The following is a 15082-nucleotide window of genomic DNA, read 5'->3' on the forward strand; positions in this document are numbered from 1 at the left end:
AGAGCGCATTTGAAGGAAAAGGAAGGGGAAGAGAGTGTGAAATGCTGATGAAAGTTGATGACTAAGTAAGGGGAAGCGAATTTTCGTGTCCGTCGCTCGAAATCTCACCCGCCTTTTTGTGTTTCTCTTTCTAACTGTTCTCCTCTTCCTCTCTCTTGATCGTGCCACAACATGTCGTCTTCACGTATCCCCGTAGTTCTCTTTCGGACAAAAAGAAAGAAGCCGACAATGGTGGCCTGCTTTATTATTTGCCTTACTGGTCCAACCCCACAATTCATTTGTCTGGATTTATTTATTCGATTATACTATCTGCTAATTATTAGTTAACTAATTTGAAATTATTAAAAAAATAATTTAAATTAGTTATTTGTTATAAATATATGTTATTTTTCTTAAAATATCTTTATAAATTAAGTGTATTGATTAAAACTACCGTTACTAGAAAGATTACTTTGAGAATAAATACATAAATATGAGAGACAAAATAAATTAGGGTCTTATATTTAGGACTAAAATAAAGATTAAATAAGGTCTTATATTAAGAACATCCTGTGTGTATATTTTTATGTTCATAATCATTAGATTATGAATTTCCAGGTCAAATGTTGGCAAAAAATATCAGGTCAAAGCATGGATTTAATGGCCCTTGTTGGGAAATTTTCTAAACCTATTATTTGTCTTGTCCATTTGGGAAATCTCCAACGACTCAATAATTGTGATTGAATTTATTAAAACTCGGTTAGAAGAATATTCTTATCTCATGGTTAAGAAGAAGAAGAAAGAGCATTTTTTGCATGGGATGGACGTAGAGTCGAACTACGTCCCACTTCCTCCACAATTTAGAGAGCAATTAGCGCAATTGGGCAATAAAAGTAGTAAAAATAAGAAAGTGAGAAAATAATTTATTACATAAAAAGATTATTATTCTTTTCAAGAGCGCTCATCCGGATCCGATGTGGCGCCTTTTGGTATTGAGGCGTATGCCCCATTCACTTTCAGTTTTAAATAATTTATTTCATATACATGTAACATAAAAATAATTTTCTATTAAATATATTATCTCTAGTCTTTAATATAAAAGCTAATTAATTTATTTAAATAAATTTTTAAAAATAAATTAATTATTTGTAATAAATAGGTTTTGTCTTTTCTAAAATATCCTTACTAATCATATATATTAGTTAAAACTATTATTTGATGAAACATTTAACAGGTACAACTACTATGAAATTTATCTAAGAAAAAAAATGAATAAATATGAGAGACAAAGTGGATTAGAGTCTTATATTATCTCCGATCCTTGATATAAGAGCTAATTGATTAATTTGAGTAGATTAAAAAAGTTTTTTAAGTTAGTTATTTGTAATAAATAGGTGTTGCCTTCCCTAAAATATCTTTACTAATTATGTGTATTAGCTAAAACTACTATTTGATAGAATTTTGGCGTGTGAAATTACTACAAGAACTACTTTGAGAAAAAATGAATAAATATAAAAGACTAAGTGGATTGAGGTTTTATATTTAGAATCAACTTAAAATTAAACTAGTTCGTGGTATTTAGAACCAGTTAAATTTCAAACTAACCTTTATATATAAGGACAGGAGGTGTAACACATTTTTTCGGCTTGGGCATGAGAAGATGCTTGACCATAAGGAACAAAAATAAAAAAAGTTGATAAACAGTTAGGCATGCTCTGCTACTTTGTTGGGTAATCACTGTGAGGAGGTGCCTGTGAGTACACACAGAGACACATCTCATTCAGAGCGCAGAAGCTGTAGATAATTGAAGAGGCATCCATCGTTCTCTACTTTTGTTGCCGTCACAATGCAGAGCTGAATCAGACTTGTGTTGTTTAGTTTACGGTTTACCCCTCGAAACCCTCTGCTTTCTCCTTTTTGCCCGTACACCATTTCTGGGCTTTCATCTTCAAAATTAGGATTTTGATCCCTACTTTATTTTTTTTCCAAAAAAAAAAAAACTAAACCATTTAAGTTTCTTGGTCATAGAAACAGATTTCCAGTAATGGTGTATTGTAATATTTCTTCTCTCAGTTTTCTTTTCTGTCAAGTTCAAACAGGTTTCAATTTTCAAATTCAAATCGCACTAAAATTCTGGTTGCAAGCACTCATGTTTTAATTAAAGAAAAAGCAAAAAGTCACATATGCTGTACATAGTTGCAAGTAACTTTTCCTTTTGCTTTTGTCACATTATAAGATACTGCGCATCGCAATCATCTTTTATTTTTTATTTATTAAAACTATATATTCTTCTTCATTTTTTTTTCCGATAATTGAAATTGTACAAACTTTTAAGTATTAACTACAGTAGTGGTTGCTGGCCAAAATTACGTAAATTCAATAGGAATATTTTTGTGATTTTTTCTTTGAACAAAATGAAAGTTGTTGCAGAAATTTGGGCATTAGTGACCTCTTCTTCTATTATTACAAGAATAGTAAGCATCACCTATTTATTTTTCAAAATCACAAATAGATGATTTTGATTTGAGTCAAAACTATTATAAAAGTAATAAGGATAACCCATTTGTTTTTTGGAAAAATCCCAAAAAAATAATAGCTGAATTTCAAAATTTTAAATCAATATTTGTTACTACACTCATAAAGAAAATGATTACATTCAAAGAGCAAATGACAACCCATTTTTGTAGTAATTCCTGATTTGGCATTTTGAAATTCAGTAGTCACTTTTTTGAGATTTTCCCTTGTTTTTTTTTTGTTTTGGTTTTTGTTTAAACCCTCCACTTCCATTTTCATCCATCTATTATCGGGGTGGGCCAGTCCTAACGAAGATTCTGCTAAATCACTTCGAGTACTCACTGCACATCTTGATGTGAATGTCTTACATTATAAAGAGTCCAAAAATGAGAATCATCATAACTTATAAATGATATAATTTTTTTATATTTAATATTGATATTGATGAATAATTTGATATTATCCTATATTCTTAGCTAATTCTATCAGAAAATGCAGGTTACTGGAGAAAAGTAAGCTGCGGCAAGCAATCATGACCCTGAGCCAAGACAAACTTACTCGATGCTCAGCTCCTAAGTCCAGGACTTCGACAAAGTATGTCTACTGTTCCTGGGTGCCCGCGTCGCTTTATCAAATGATGACATTTTTACAGCATCATTGATCTGATATTGCCCTCACTTGTTCAAATGCTAGACATCATTACCATGATCCTGCCACCCTCATGCAACTGTTCCTGGAACTGTATTGGGTCCAGACACGTGCAAAATTCTTGCACCATATACCTTCAGAGACAGCATTTTCAGTATTTGAAGTATGCCATGAACAACCCAACCTCGCAGATTATAATCCAATATTGTATTCTAACAAGGCAGTGATAGTACAATCATTAGGCCGAAATTATCCATAGATCTGACCAAAATTTTCATATCAACACCTCAGAATTCTTAACAATAATTGATACAAGGGTAAATGACAGATTAGTTGTCAAGAATTTTGAACTTAACGAACTAGAAAACTCTCGGATGCTCATCCAAATATTCTACTGATGAAACCTTTTCTATCCTTCTTCATCCTGTTGTCGATGGCTGGGAAGTCTATCATATCAAATGCCAGGTCCAGCACAATAGGATTGCGCGGAATTGCAGTGAAAGCTGGTGGGAAAGCTACAATGCGGGGAGCACTTTTTACGTTAGGATCACCGACAGCCGACTCATAGGCATCAAGTTTCTCCGTGAGGAACTTCTCCAGCTGAAACAGTCATTGATATGTCATCAGAATATATAAATAAAGGTTCGTGCAAACAGTGGCATGTCTCCTGACTTGTAGCAACTGAGTTATGTTGCACTAGAAAAAACAGAACGACCATTGAAAAGTAGAGGAACTTGCAACAAGGGAATTGGTGAATGCTAAATACTCCTCTCGTGCTTAATATAAGATCTAATTAACTAATTTGAGTAAATTAAGGATGTTATAAATTAGTTAATATGATATTTTTTTTTCTAAAAAACCCTAAGCATCTTTCTTAATTCCCTCCCTCTCTCTCTTATTTGATTATTATTTGGGGAATATCAATAGGGTTAATTTGGAAAAAAATTGATACACATGTGAAATAAGTCTTATATATAGGACTAACATTAATTCCCTAATTAGCTCCTATATTAACAAGCTGAGGAGCAGTAAATACTACCTGCTTATCTCCAGTCAACGAGATGTTGGATATCCTTTTAGAGAGATTATCCGGAGCTCTCTTCTCCTCCATAATCCCCATGGCATGCTCTATGCAACTGTTAGATCTGCACTCACTGCATAAGCCCTCCAAATCCTTCATCATAGTCTGTCAAACCATGTACAAATAGTGAAGAGAGCAAATAAGTAAACAATCAAATCAAATCATAGTGCTTCACTACTACAGCTTGTAAATTTATTTTTTTTTAAACAAAATACTGTGTACAAAATTTAAATATGATAATAAGACAACAGTTAGAAACCCAACAGTTTATCATCACAAGTTTCCCCAAACATCAGCAAAGTCTAAATCCAAACCAACTTAGCATAGAAAATGAAAAGGATCAACAGGATTTGCACTTGAAAACCAAGTGCTTTCTGCTGTAAAGGTGACCAGAATGCAACTGGAGTGAGCTAAAGAAGGTGAGCGGCAGTCAGATCTTAAAAAGTGATTAGTTTTACCTGATTGTTGCCATCTAACATTTTAAGTTTTCTTAGGGCATCCTCTGCCAAATCACGAGCACGACAGTACAAAGCATAAGCTTCAGCCCTTTTTCCAGCCATGCTATATGACTTTGCCACATAAAAACACCTGCACATTCAGTTGGAAACACCTCAATTTAGATCCGATGGCAAGATCCTTTTAAGCTCTGATAGAAAATATAGGTGCTTGTTGGCTGTGGATGGAAGAATATGAAATTGCAAGATAAATTTCAATTTAAAAAAAAAAATTAAACTGAAACAGTGAGCCCAAAAAGGCCAAAAAAACAAAAGTCAACTGCCATTCTACACTTAGTCATGCGCATAAATACATAACAGGAGGAAAAAGATGATAACGCTAATATACATAAGTGGTGGAACTTCCACATGGCATTTGAAATGCTGAGGTAGTCTTAGAAGCATTAAGAAGATATATTACTATCAAAGGGCATTTAACAGATGAAAAGCAAAGCTCTTGGAAGGAACAACAATAAGCATGACTCATATTAACTTGAATAATTGGTAAACAAAATAAGGAAAGAATCTTCTTTCTAAATAGTAGTATAACAAAGTAGGGAACTTGATAGAAAAGGTTGCCAGTCAGTACTAAAGGACGAGCAACTAAAGGATGCTTTTGAAAAGAAGCAACAAAATATTTGGTTTAAGGAAGCTAACCTTTCTGCACGAAAAGCCGAAGTTTTGCTTGCACATTCTTCTGCAAAGCTCACTTCTTCTGGTTTTTTATCCCTTCCAGAACTAACTAAATCAGAAAGATCAGCAGTATTCTGCCACATATATGGTTAATACAATCCTTGTCATTCTCTGAGATGCATAACATTAAAAGCACACAACAGGCTGGAGGATCTTTAAATTTTAAAAATAAATAAAAAAAGAGCAATGAACCAACAGAAGTACAAACAAAGAAAAAACATCATTGATGTCAACCTGCAGCAAGAGATCATATAAGCGAACAAGCTCTTCAGGTTTTGTGACTTTCTCATTTTTTTCATCACGGCGCCTAGCGAGTTTACTTTTTGCAACCTTAACCAACAAGAGGTTGCGCTCAATAGTTCTTTCACCTAGGACAGCACTGACAGCCTTATCAAGACCATATAGCTCATCTTTCACACTTTCTGCACTTCCAGCAGTGGCCTAAAATATGTAAAATACATAAAAATTGATAATAAATTATATGATATGGAAAGAAAACCAAAGGACATATATGACCCTCTATTTTTGTACAAGAGAATTGAACTAACAATCCTTTGCTCAAAATCCCCACCCCCCCACCCTGAGCTGGATTCAGCATATTTATAATTGAACATAATATACAAGTGATTTTCATTACCAGGTCAGCCCGAATATAGCCTCTGGCTTCATGATATGCTGAAAATATTTTGTCAAAAGTAGCAAGCCTTTTATCAGCTGGGATTGAATCGGCAGAGGGTCCATGTACATCTTTCTCCAGCTCCTGAGCTGAGAAAATAAGTCAAATACAGACATTGCTTGAGACAATTTAAACTAAGCTGAACCAAAGAAAAAATCAAAGGGGAATTATCAAATGTTAATGCATGCGCGCACACAATAATTATATATATAAAGCATAATATATATATAATTATCAAACTAGTGAGACAAAGTAGCCAAACTCACATTTGAGAAGGATGAATACAAACTAAGCAACAGTTAGCTCAAATTCTCAATTTGGTGCCCTTCTGAGTTATGGGAGAAAAAAGATACCAACCTTTTAAAATGGCAACCCTTGTTTTTGCATTTGATATCGGAAATCTATGGCCAAGCCAATGAAACTCTGTCATGGAAGCAGCTTGTTGAGATCTTGCCTCTGCCATAACAGCCTGAAATGACCATAATTTAATTTTGTATTTCCTCAACATAACAGTTGTACATATAAGCTCATTATCTTTCAAACAAAGAGCTTATTGCTTCAACAAAAACTCTCATGAATATTGTAGAATACGTTGAATTAGAACCATAAATGAAGCTTCATTCGCTAATGGCTTAAGGCTATAAAGAAATGTATTTAAACTAAAAGCATAAGTCCGCACAAAATATAGCAATATGTTGATTTGCAAAAGCTAAGCCCAACTTAAATCATTGATTGGGGGGGGGGGGGGAGATCAAGACCAACCTCTAATTTAGCTTTGAAAAGGTCTAGGGCAGGACCTTCCATATCACCAATATGTAGAAGCTCCGAAGCTTGCAGATTTGACTGGCCAATTTTGTGAAGACAGTATCTGATACTAGGTTCTAATTCCTCAACTCGTTCACGGCATAAAATTTGATTATCCAGATCTCCATATTTCCCTAATTCTTCATACACAGCCCTGTAAAATAAAGGGACGGTTAAAATCTCAAACAATTTAAACAAAAAAGAAAAAGCATCCAAAAACATAGCATGTGAGGGCACAAAAACAAGGGAGACAATGGGATCAACCTTGCACTTTTGAAGTGCATCAAAGCCACATCCCAATTCTGATCTTGTTCAAACAATAAGCTCCCCTTCATGTAGGATGCATAAGCCTACAACTCGGTAAACAAAACACAAAAACAATGCCATTTTCACTCTTGATCAGTAAAAATTAAAGTGGGGAATAGAAAGGGGCTGAATAGAGGTAAAGAAAAAGAAAAACATTTAAAATGCTAAATTGATCCGATCTGCATATGTGAGTAGGAAAACAATGTCAGAAAAAAGAAAAAGAAACAAAATGCAAAAGAAAAATAAAATACTTTTGGAAATAAACTATAAGCCCATAAAATGTAGAAATTATAAAGCAAAACTGGTCACCAGATAGATTTATCGAAACAATGACTAAAAGACACACCTCAGCTTCCAAAGATGTTCTAGAGTCTGCCTTGGCTGTGCAAAGTTGTGAAAACAAAGCTGCCCATTTTACCGCTTTCCGCAACCTGCCAATCAAGTAGATTCTTTGACGTGCATTTGGACCATCTGGAAGTTGTCTTTTCTCCATGGCATGGCTCCAAGCTCTCTCTGCTGAATAGAGAACTATATGAAGAAACCTGAATTGAAATCAAATAACCCACACAATTAAGGATCCTCTTTCCCAACATCATAAGAATCATTTTAGGGACATTCTCAGGTACTGGCAATCACAGGCACGCAAAATAAACAAGCATTTGAGAGTCCTGAGACCAAATCATCAAAGACATGGGGTTTTTTTTTTCCTGGGATTCAGTGCAGTATTGTCCTACCAACAGGAAAGCTAAATCAGTCTACTTTAACGTAAAAGTTTCAGACCAAACTTCATTCTATTATTTCTTTGAATGGCTTGTAATAAAGCCAACATTTCATGGTTCCAACCCCGTAGTTGGTGATTTTTTTTTTTTTAAACCAACACAATTGGCGGCTGTTTACAGATCTAAACAATGTTAACTCTGACCAATATAATGTTGGATCCTCAACAATCTTCGGGTTTAATTAGTATTGATGGCTATATAAGTCTGTAATTCTTCAAAGAACCCAAAGACAATTTGATAGTAATGAAGATACTTTTGTCTTCAAAAACAATTTCAATCTAAGTCAATTAGACAGAAGGGATAGCAGAGTTTGCATCAAAAACAGAAAGATACAGCAAAGCATACCTTACTTCAGTAACGGTAGATTCAGAAATGTTTCTCTTTGAGTATTTGCCACGGCCGTGGGTAAACTTCAAAGATTTATATAACCTCCTCAAACGAGCAGTGCAATACCTCCTGCAGTGTTGGAGAGGAAAACTTCCATTAGCTATCTAGTGATATTTCATCATATAAAGCAATTACTTGATTCCATAAGTCGCAACGATCAGTTAGACCATAAAACCACTTCCCACCTAAGTCAAACAAATGCTGTACTGTAAGACTCAAAGTTCACCGTGGCTCACTAAGGTAAACAAAGTGAAGAAATGTAAATTAACAAAGCAGAAGGAGAGTAAAAACAAAACTGACATGTGACATATGGTGATAGAAGTAGAACATTGTAGTTCAATAATGTGTCTCTCATGTGTTATTCTCCGAGACTAAAAAAACATCTAAACACGGATAAACTAATTCCTAATTGAAATCATATCAACAATGATAAGAAGTACATACCTATAACGAGTGTAATCTCCGTGCCGCAAGCCATGCTGCATTTGCGCAGATTTTAAGAGTTGCAGTACTGGAAGACAAAATACAAAATCAAACTGAGTGACCGAAGTCTCATCATAAGCTGGTGTATTCGCAATTTAGTTGCCAAAAATTGTAGACATAAAGCATTGATTATTTTGAAAATTATCAAACGTTCAGCTGTGCACGCTATGGAGCCGATTCAAAGAGAAGTATATTAATGAAGAGGTGCATGCAGTGAGGAAGAAAAGAAATTTTAAAAGGCAAACCGTTAATAGAGAATTTGGGAACGATCTGATCAGAATTCGATTTTGGATCGTCGACTTCCATTGCCGAAACTTCGCTTTCCTTGCCCATCAAGTCTTTGGTAAGTTCAAACAATGAAATCAAAAGAGATGCAATTAGGAAAGGAATAGAGATTTAGGAAGCCGCCACAATGTGTTTTAGTTGGTGAGAGATGAAGATTAACAAATCATCTTCTCGGCAACTAAACATCCTCTCTAAACAAATCTAGGAACTAAGATATGAAAGGAAAGGAATAGAGACGAACCAAATCCGGGGAGATGGTGGCGCGTTGTGATGGATGTTCTTGGCCTAACAAGGCGCCCGCAACCGATTATGTGCTGCAGTTCGTCGCAGAAAATAAATTGAAGATGACGGCCACTAGACCCCGGACTCCAGGTGGATGAATTACGGTTTTTTTTCCCCCGTTTTATTTGTTTGGGTCTCATCTTTGGGCTTGCCTTCGGGTAAAAACAAGAATATGTCTGCAGGCCTCCTTCCTTTTTCTTGGGTAGAAATTGGGCATTTAATGTTTATTTCTCCGACAAAAGGTGAAAAGGGCAATATTTTACTAGGCCCATGTCACTGTGTAGGTTGGACCAAACGATTTCAGTTTAGAAAAAAATGACATGCAAGAAACCCTAAGAACATTAATTAAATTTAAGAATCTCAAAATTTTAAAATTTCAAAAAAAAAGAAGTCTTTGGTGAAATTAAAATTTTATAATTTATTTTTTTCATTATCCATATTCTGTATTTTCAGTACTGACCATATATCAGTATTAATTTTTTCAACACTCATCTCATTTTCTTAATATTATTCTTCCATATTTTCTACACTTATTGTTTATTTTTCAATACTAAAAATATAAAAAATGAGCATAAAAGATATTTAAAATAATTATTGGAAAATTTGAAAAACTAAAACATGTTAAACATTGATACTAAAAATATGAAAAGCAAGTATCAATCAAATTTACTTGAAACTAGCCCCTATCTCCTTGTGTGATTGCCACATGATTAGAGCTTTGTGGTGCTTTGTCAAGGAACAAAAAATCAAAGTATCCACAAAAAACATTTTAAAAAAACATTTTTATTTTAGCTTAAACAAAACTTACCTTACGTATTTATCTTGAACGCTATAAAATTATGCTTAAAAGTAATTTTGCCGTGTTAGCATAAAATCACTTTTTTTAATTGGTTCAGGTCCCAAGGGAAATGTTAGCAAAAGAAACTCTTTTTCCCCCATAAAAGCACAAAAGAACTTTTGAAAACGGATTCGTATTGGCGTAAGAGCTGGGACCCACGGGAATCGGCCAATGCTCGAATGCTATCTTATCCTGGATTATCTTCCCAACCAGCAAGTTTACACGTATTCATATTCCCACCACTCTCACCGGCCGGTGAGAGGAACAAAAATTTTCTAAAAGATGGCGTTCTCGTCGACCTTGTCGTCTCCCCTTAATCTCCCGAACAAAGTCAATAGCCTTCCTAGTTTCTCACGCAACAGTCAAAGCCTCTAAAATTAGCACCAGCATTCGCCATTCCGCCTCTCTCCACCGCCGCCGCCACCGATATCGCTGGAGCAATCGATGGAACCACCATTGCCGTGATTGGCGGCGGCTCCGTCGCGGCACTTGCTGCCGTACTTTCTCTCACTGACCCCGAGAGGCGTCGACAGCTTCAGGCGGAGGAGGTCGGTGGCGATGACAAAGAAGTTGTGAAGGAATACTTCAACAACTCCGGCTTCCAGAGGTGGAAGAAAATTTATGGAGATACCGATGATGTTAACAAGGTTCAGCGAGACATTAGGGTTGGCCACGCCAAGACTGTTGAGAACACCTTGCTGATGTTGAAGGATGAAGGTCCGGTTCAAGGAGTTACAATCTGTGACGCTGGCTGTGGCACTGGCTCTCTCACTATTCCTCTCGCCAAAGAGGGCGCCATTGTATCGGCGGCGGATATCTCCGCGGCCATGGTTGCTGAAGCTGAGAAACAGGTTAGCTCTCTGAGTAGAGTACACCGTCCTTTTTAACTGTCATAACGGTTTCAAAAAATGTGGTGAAATTTACAGCTGATGTGTACTTTGGGCAAAAACGTAGAAAATAACATAATTTAAAAGATTCCTCTGTCCAATTTATTGGTGAAACAAACAAGGCATTCTGCTATCTGTAGTTTGGCCTGCGTTGCAATGGTAAATGAACTCACTGTAGCCATACGAATTAACGAAGTCAAGCAAAAGTCCATTAATGTTTTTGGCTTTTTTTTGCTTTATATATTAACCTAAGACCTCATACTGTACCTGCAGGCGAAAGAACAACTTCTAGCCAGCAAAGATGGTTCAGCACTAGTAATGCCAAAGTTTGAAGTTAAGGATTTGGAGAGCTTAGACGGGAAATATGATACAGTGATCTGCCTAGATGTCTTGATTCATTACCCCCAGAGTAAGGCTGATGGGATGATTTCACATCTTGCATCATTGGCCAAGAACAGATTGATTCTAAGTTTTGCACCGAAGACATTTTACTATGATTTATTGAAGAGGGTTGGAGAGCTGTTCCCAGGGCCTTCAAAGGCAACAAGGGCCTATCTCCACGCAGAGGCTGATGTAGAGAGGGCGTTGCAGAAGGTTGGCTGGAAAATAAGGAAGAGAGGCTTAATCACCACTCAATTTTACTTTGCCAGGCTTGTTGAGGCTGTTCCTGTGTAGTGATGATGAGAGGTAAATTTTGATTATTCTACTTGTATAATTTAGAGGGGAATCCTAATGTAGATTGTAAGGCCTTGTTTTCTGCCTTGTATGCGACCATTCTCTGCATGTAATTATATGTATCTTCATAGCGCAGGTATTGATGTACGCAACTACGCATCTTATTCTCAAAAGAAGAAAAACCAATTTGAAATTAAACAGTAACTGATTCGTTGGATCTCCTTGACTTCATTTTCCATTTCAAGGGATCCCTTCTTTCGACATCAGTAGGCGTGGTTCTGGCACACTTCCTTAAAATCTCAAGTTCAGATATTTTATGCTGATAATTGTTCTCAGCACTGGAAACTGTTTGTTTGGGAAATGTAAAGTGTTAATACAGAAAACTGAAAACACAGTTTTAGATAAAATGCTAATGCCCTGGATCTTTCATATGGTATTCATTTATTGATTATATAATCCGGAAAAGGAAATTACTCGGAGGACCGTAAGTAGCATTGTAAGACTAAATGGCAATGACGCTAACAGGTGATATGAGGAATAAACTTAGAAGCCTGTTTAAAAGGAAAATAGAGAAAAGATTATTCATGGACTCTAGGGCAAAATCAGCATAATTGGAAGATTCCCGTACTCAGATGTAACTCCTTTTGCCCCTGAAGGATCTTGCATATTGTTCTGGATCATTCAAAGCTTTTCAGCAATTTTTATGAGAGCATCCGTGAGCTTGCCTAGTGCAGCAACTATGTTGCTTGTTTGCTCCTTTTGCTGATCCCTGGCCAACTGGTAACTTATATTTTGATCGCTAAGATGAGCTTTCAGCATGTTGCCATTCCTTCTCAGCACTTTCATCAACGGATTCCTGAAAGCTGCGGTGTCCTCATGGTTGTCTGGTGACACTCGCCTTTTCTTGCACCCCTCTTGGGACATGGACATATTCTCTATTCTCTTGCCTGAGCCTGTGTAATTTGCTTCAGATTTCCATAGAAGTGAGTGCTTGGGTTCTCTATGTCCTGTTGAATCATTTATCAAACAGAAGATATGGATAGATGTGAAAGTTGCCGGTCACAAAAGCTAATAATGTTGAACAATCAAAGGCCGGATCAGGAAAGCTTCTTCGTTGTTAATTCTTGACATTCGTGAGCATGAAGTTAAAAAAAAAATGCCATGAATGCTTTTTTTATCATAAAATAGTATCGTGTTTTGGTTCACGATGTCGGTTCTGGTTCTGCTGGATGAAATACCAATGAATAGACATCGGGAATCCCATCCATGTCTGACCAGTGGTAATTACTTGTTCTATCATCTAACAAATCGAGTTTCAGATGACTGTATTACGCTTTAAGATTAAAACTGACTTTGGTATGAAGCAAATAAAAATCAAAACCAAGGCGATTTCTTTGGGACTTCACGTCGTACCTGAACTAAGCCGAGGATGAGTGGGTGTCTTTCCTGGATTCCTTATCGGGATTGTTTCCTCAACACTTGAAGCAATCAACGGATCGGTGACTTTCTTCCCACTCGTGATTATCTCAAAGGCTTCGTCCTCTGTGCTCCAAGCCATTTTCTCACTGTCAACGATGGCCTCCGCCTCCTCATCCTCTTCATCCTCCTCCTCCTCACATTGCTCCGACGCCATTGCTGCACCTCCATCACCATTCTCTGCTTTTGGGACTTTAATTAGTGTCAACGGAAATGCTGAAGCAGTGCACGCTTCTCCGTTTAATACGTTGTAAACCTCCCCGTCGAAGAAACCTGGCAATTTCTTCTCCCTCCGTTCATCGTTTCTCATCATCCAGAATGACTCAGACTCGTGCTGTATATTCGTCTCCCACTTCTTAATCTTTTTGAAATCGCTTAGAAGATTGCTCCATCTCTTTCGACACTGAACAGGTCCTCTGTTCACACCGCGTTTTTGACAGAACGATGAGACCAAATCCCATTTTGGTTCGGAGTGACTGAACCGGTAAACCGGAGACCCTCCATTCTCAACCATCTTCTTGGCACCTATGAGGATGATCGTTTCCTGTCTGCTCCATCGAGGGTGTCTTGTCGTTTTGGTTCTTTCATTACTGGGGACATGAACCTCTGTCTGAAGGTTTTCAGCTGGAGCAGACGGAGATTTAGCATCTTCGCATGTTTTCTCTGGTTCGAGTGCCATGAACTGCTGTCTTGGAATTATCAACTTTGGGAATTAGGGTCATACGCATATAGAAAAGAGAAGTGCAGGGAGCTTTCATTGTAGGTCAACACGTCTTCATCTCTCTTATATTGTTCCTACTTAGGCTGGGTTCGATATTATTTGTAAGGTAACTGCCTTTCCTTTCCAATCTGATTCTGTTTTTCATATATAGAATTTGAAGGCTCGAGAAAAAGGTACTCTCTCTCTCTTCCTATTAAGCAGCGATTTGCTCTATCCGAATGATTAGAAAAATGTGATTTACTCCCATTTTTGTATATCATATATATAAAAAATAAAACTTCTTTGGAAATTCAATGGCGCACTGGCAGGCTGTGGCGAGTTAAAAGTGAAGAAGGGTAAATAAGGAAGGGTCTCAAATATGATGATTTAACTTGGGCAAGAAGCAGAAGGAACTAAAGAAGTAAAGGATGAGGAGCGGTTGCTGAAGATGTTTGACTTGACTTTGTTGAATCACGACCCTTTTATTCAGATACTAGGTAGGTTTTTATAATTTACAATTTTTTAATTATATTTCATCATCTATACTACTCCTCCGGTCCTTATTATAAGACTCAATTTGACTTTTTATTTGATCCTAATTATAAGACCCAATCCATTTTCTCTCTTATATTTATGCATTTTTTTTCAAGATAATCCTTTTAATAATGATAGTTTTAGCCAATATACTTAATTAGCAAGGATATTTTAGGAATAACAACACTTATTTATTATAAATAACCAACTTAACTTACTTCCTTAATCTCCTCAAATAAGTCAATTGGGTCTTATAATTAGGACCGGAGGAGTATTATCAAACATATTTGATTTCTTGACAAGAATGACTTTTTTTTTTGGCCGAAGACAAAAAAGACTCATTTCATCAATGAACTTTCAACTTTTTTTTCTTATACTACCTCCGGTCCTAATTATAAGACCCAGTTGACTTATTTGAAGAGATTAAGGAAGTAAGTTAAGTTAGTTATTTGTAATAAATAAGTGTTGTCATTCCTAAAATATCTTTGCTAATTAAGTATATTAGCTAGAACTATCATTATTAGAAGGATTATCTTGGAAAAAAATGTATAAATATGAGAG

General features: G+C 36.2%; 3 protein-coding genes across 3 annotated transcripts; 1 reads left to right on the forward strand and 2 right to left on the reverse strand.

Annotated features, from left to right (window-relative positions):
* Positions 1-3289: 3289 nt before the first annotated feature.
* On the reverse strand, positions 3290-9477 carry LOC114724135 (signal recognition particle subunit SRP68). The gene is made up of 14 exons (XM_028910444.1): positions 9371-9477; positions 9090-9182; positions 8806-8872; positions 8320-8430; positions 7542-7737; positions 7154-7239; positions 6848-7043; positions 6443-6554; positions 6047-6174; positions 5644-5850; positions 5374-5483; positions 4681-4810; positions 4181-4327; positions 3290-3741 (listed from the first exon to the last, which is right to left on the reverse strand). Exons 2-14 carry the CDS (start codon positions 9175-9177, stop codon positions 3520-3522), a joined length of 1800 nt encoding a protein of 599 aa, XP_028766277.1. The 5' UTR covers positions 9178-9182; positions 9371-9477; the 3' UTR covers positions 3290-3519.
* A 987-nt stretch (positions 9478-10464) lies between these two features.
* Positions 10465-12037, forward strand: LOC114724107 (magnesium protoporphyrin IX methyltransferase, chloroplastic). Its single transcript, XM_028910403.1, is given in 3 exon segments — positions 10465-10618; positions 10621-11100; positions 11410-12037. Coding segments are annotated over 3 exon segments (969 nt in total). The 5' UTR covers positions 10465-10531; the 3' UTR covers positions 11812-12037.
* Positions 12038-12342: 305 nt separating this feature from the next.
* LOC114724106 (trihelix transcription factor ASR3-like) lies at positions 12343-14309 on the reverse strand. The gene is made up of 2 exons (XM_028910402.1): positions 13225-14309; positions 12343-12818 (listed from the first exon to the last, which is right to left on the reverse strand). The coding sequence occupies exons 1-2, from the start codon at positions 13964-13966 to the stop codon at positions 12493-12495; spliced, it is 1068 nt and encodes a 355-aa protein (XP_028766235.1). The 5' UTR covers positions 13967-14309; the 3' UTR covers positions 12343-12492.
* Between the last annotated feature and the right edge of the window lie 773 nt (positions 14310-15082).

The sequence above is a fragment of the Neltuma alba genome, unplaced genomic scaffold (assembly GCF_004799145.2).
Source record: "Neltuma alba isolate B1F8T4 unplaced genomic scaffold, ASM479914v2 tig00012167_pilon, whole genome shotgun sequence".
Lineage (NCBI taxonomy): Eukaryota > Viridiplantae > Streptophyta > Magnoliopsida > Fabales > Fabaceae > Neltuma > Neltuma alba.

Bases quoted from the DNA above. Each gene is read 5' to 3' on its own strand.
- LOC114724135 (XM_028910444.1), bottom strand. From the start codon at position 9,177: ATGGGCAAGGAAAGCGAAGTTTCGGCAATGGAAGTCGACGATCCAAAA. The intron at 7,240-7,541 runs GTGTGTCTTTTA...ACCGAGTTGTAG, and splicing joins GAACATCTTTGGAAGCTGAG to GCTTATGCATCCTACATGAA. The intron at 7,044-7,153 runs GTTGATCCCATT...TTTATTTTACAG, and splicing joins ATGCACTTCAAAAGTGCAAG to GGCTGTGTATGAAGAATTAG.
- LOC114724106 (XM_028910402.1), bottom strand. From the start codon at position 13,966: ATGGCACTCGAACCAGAGAAAACATGCGAAGATGCTAAATCTCCGTCT. The intron at 12,819-13,224 runs GTACGACGTGAA...ATGATTCAACAG, and splicing joins TCATCCTCGGCTTAGTTCAG to GACATAGAGAACCCAAGCAC.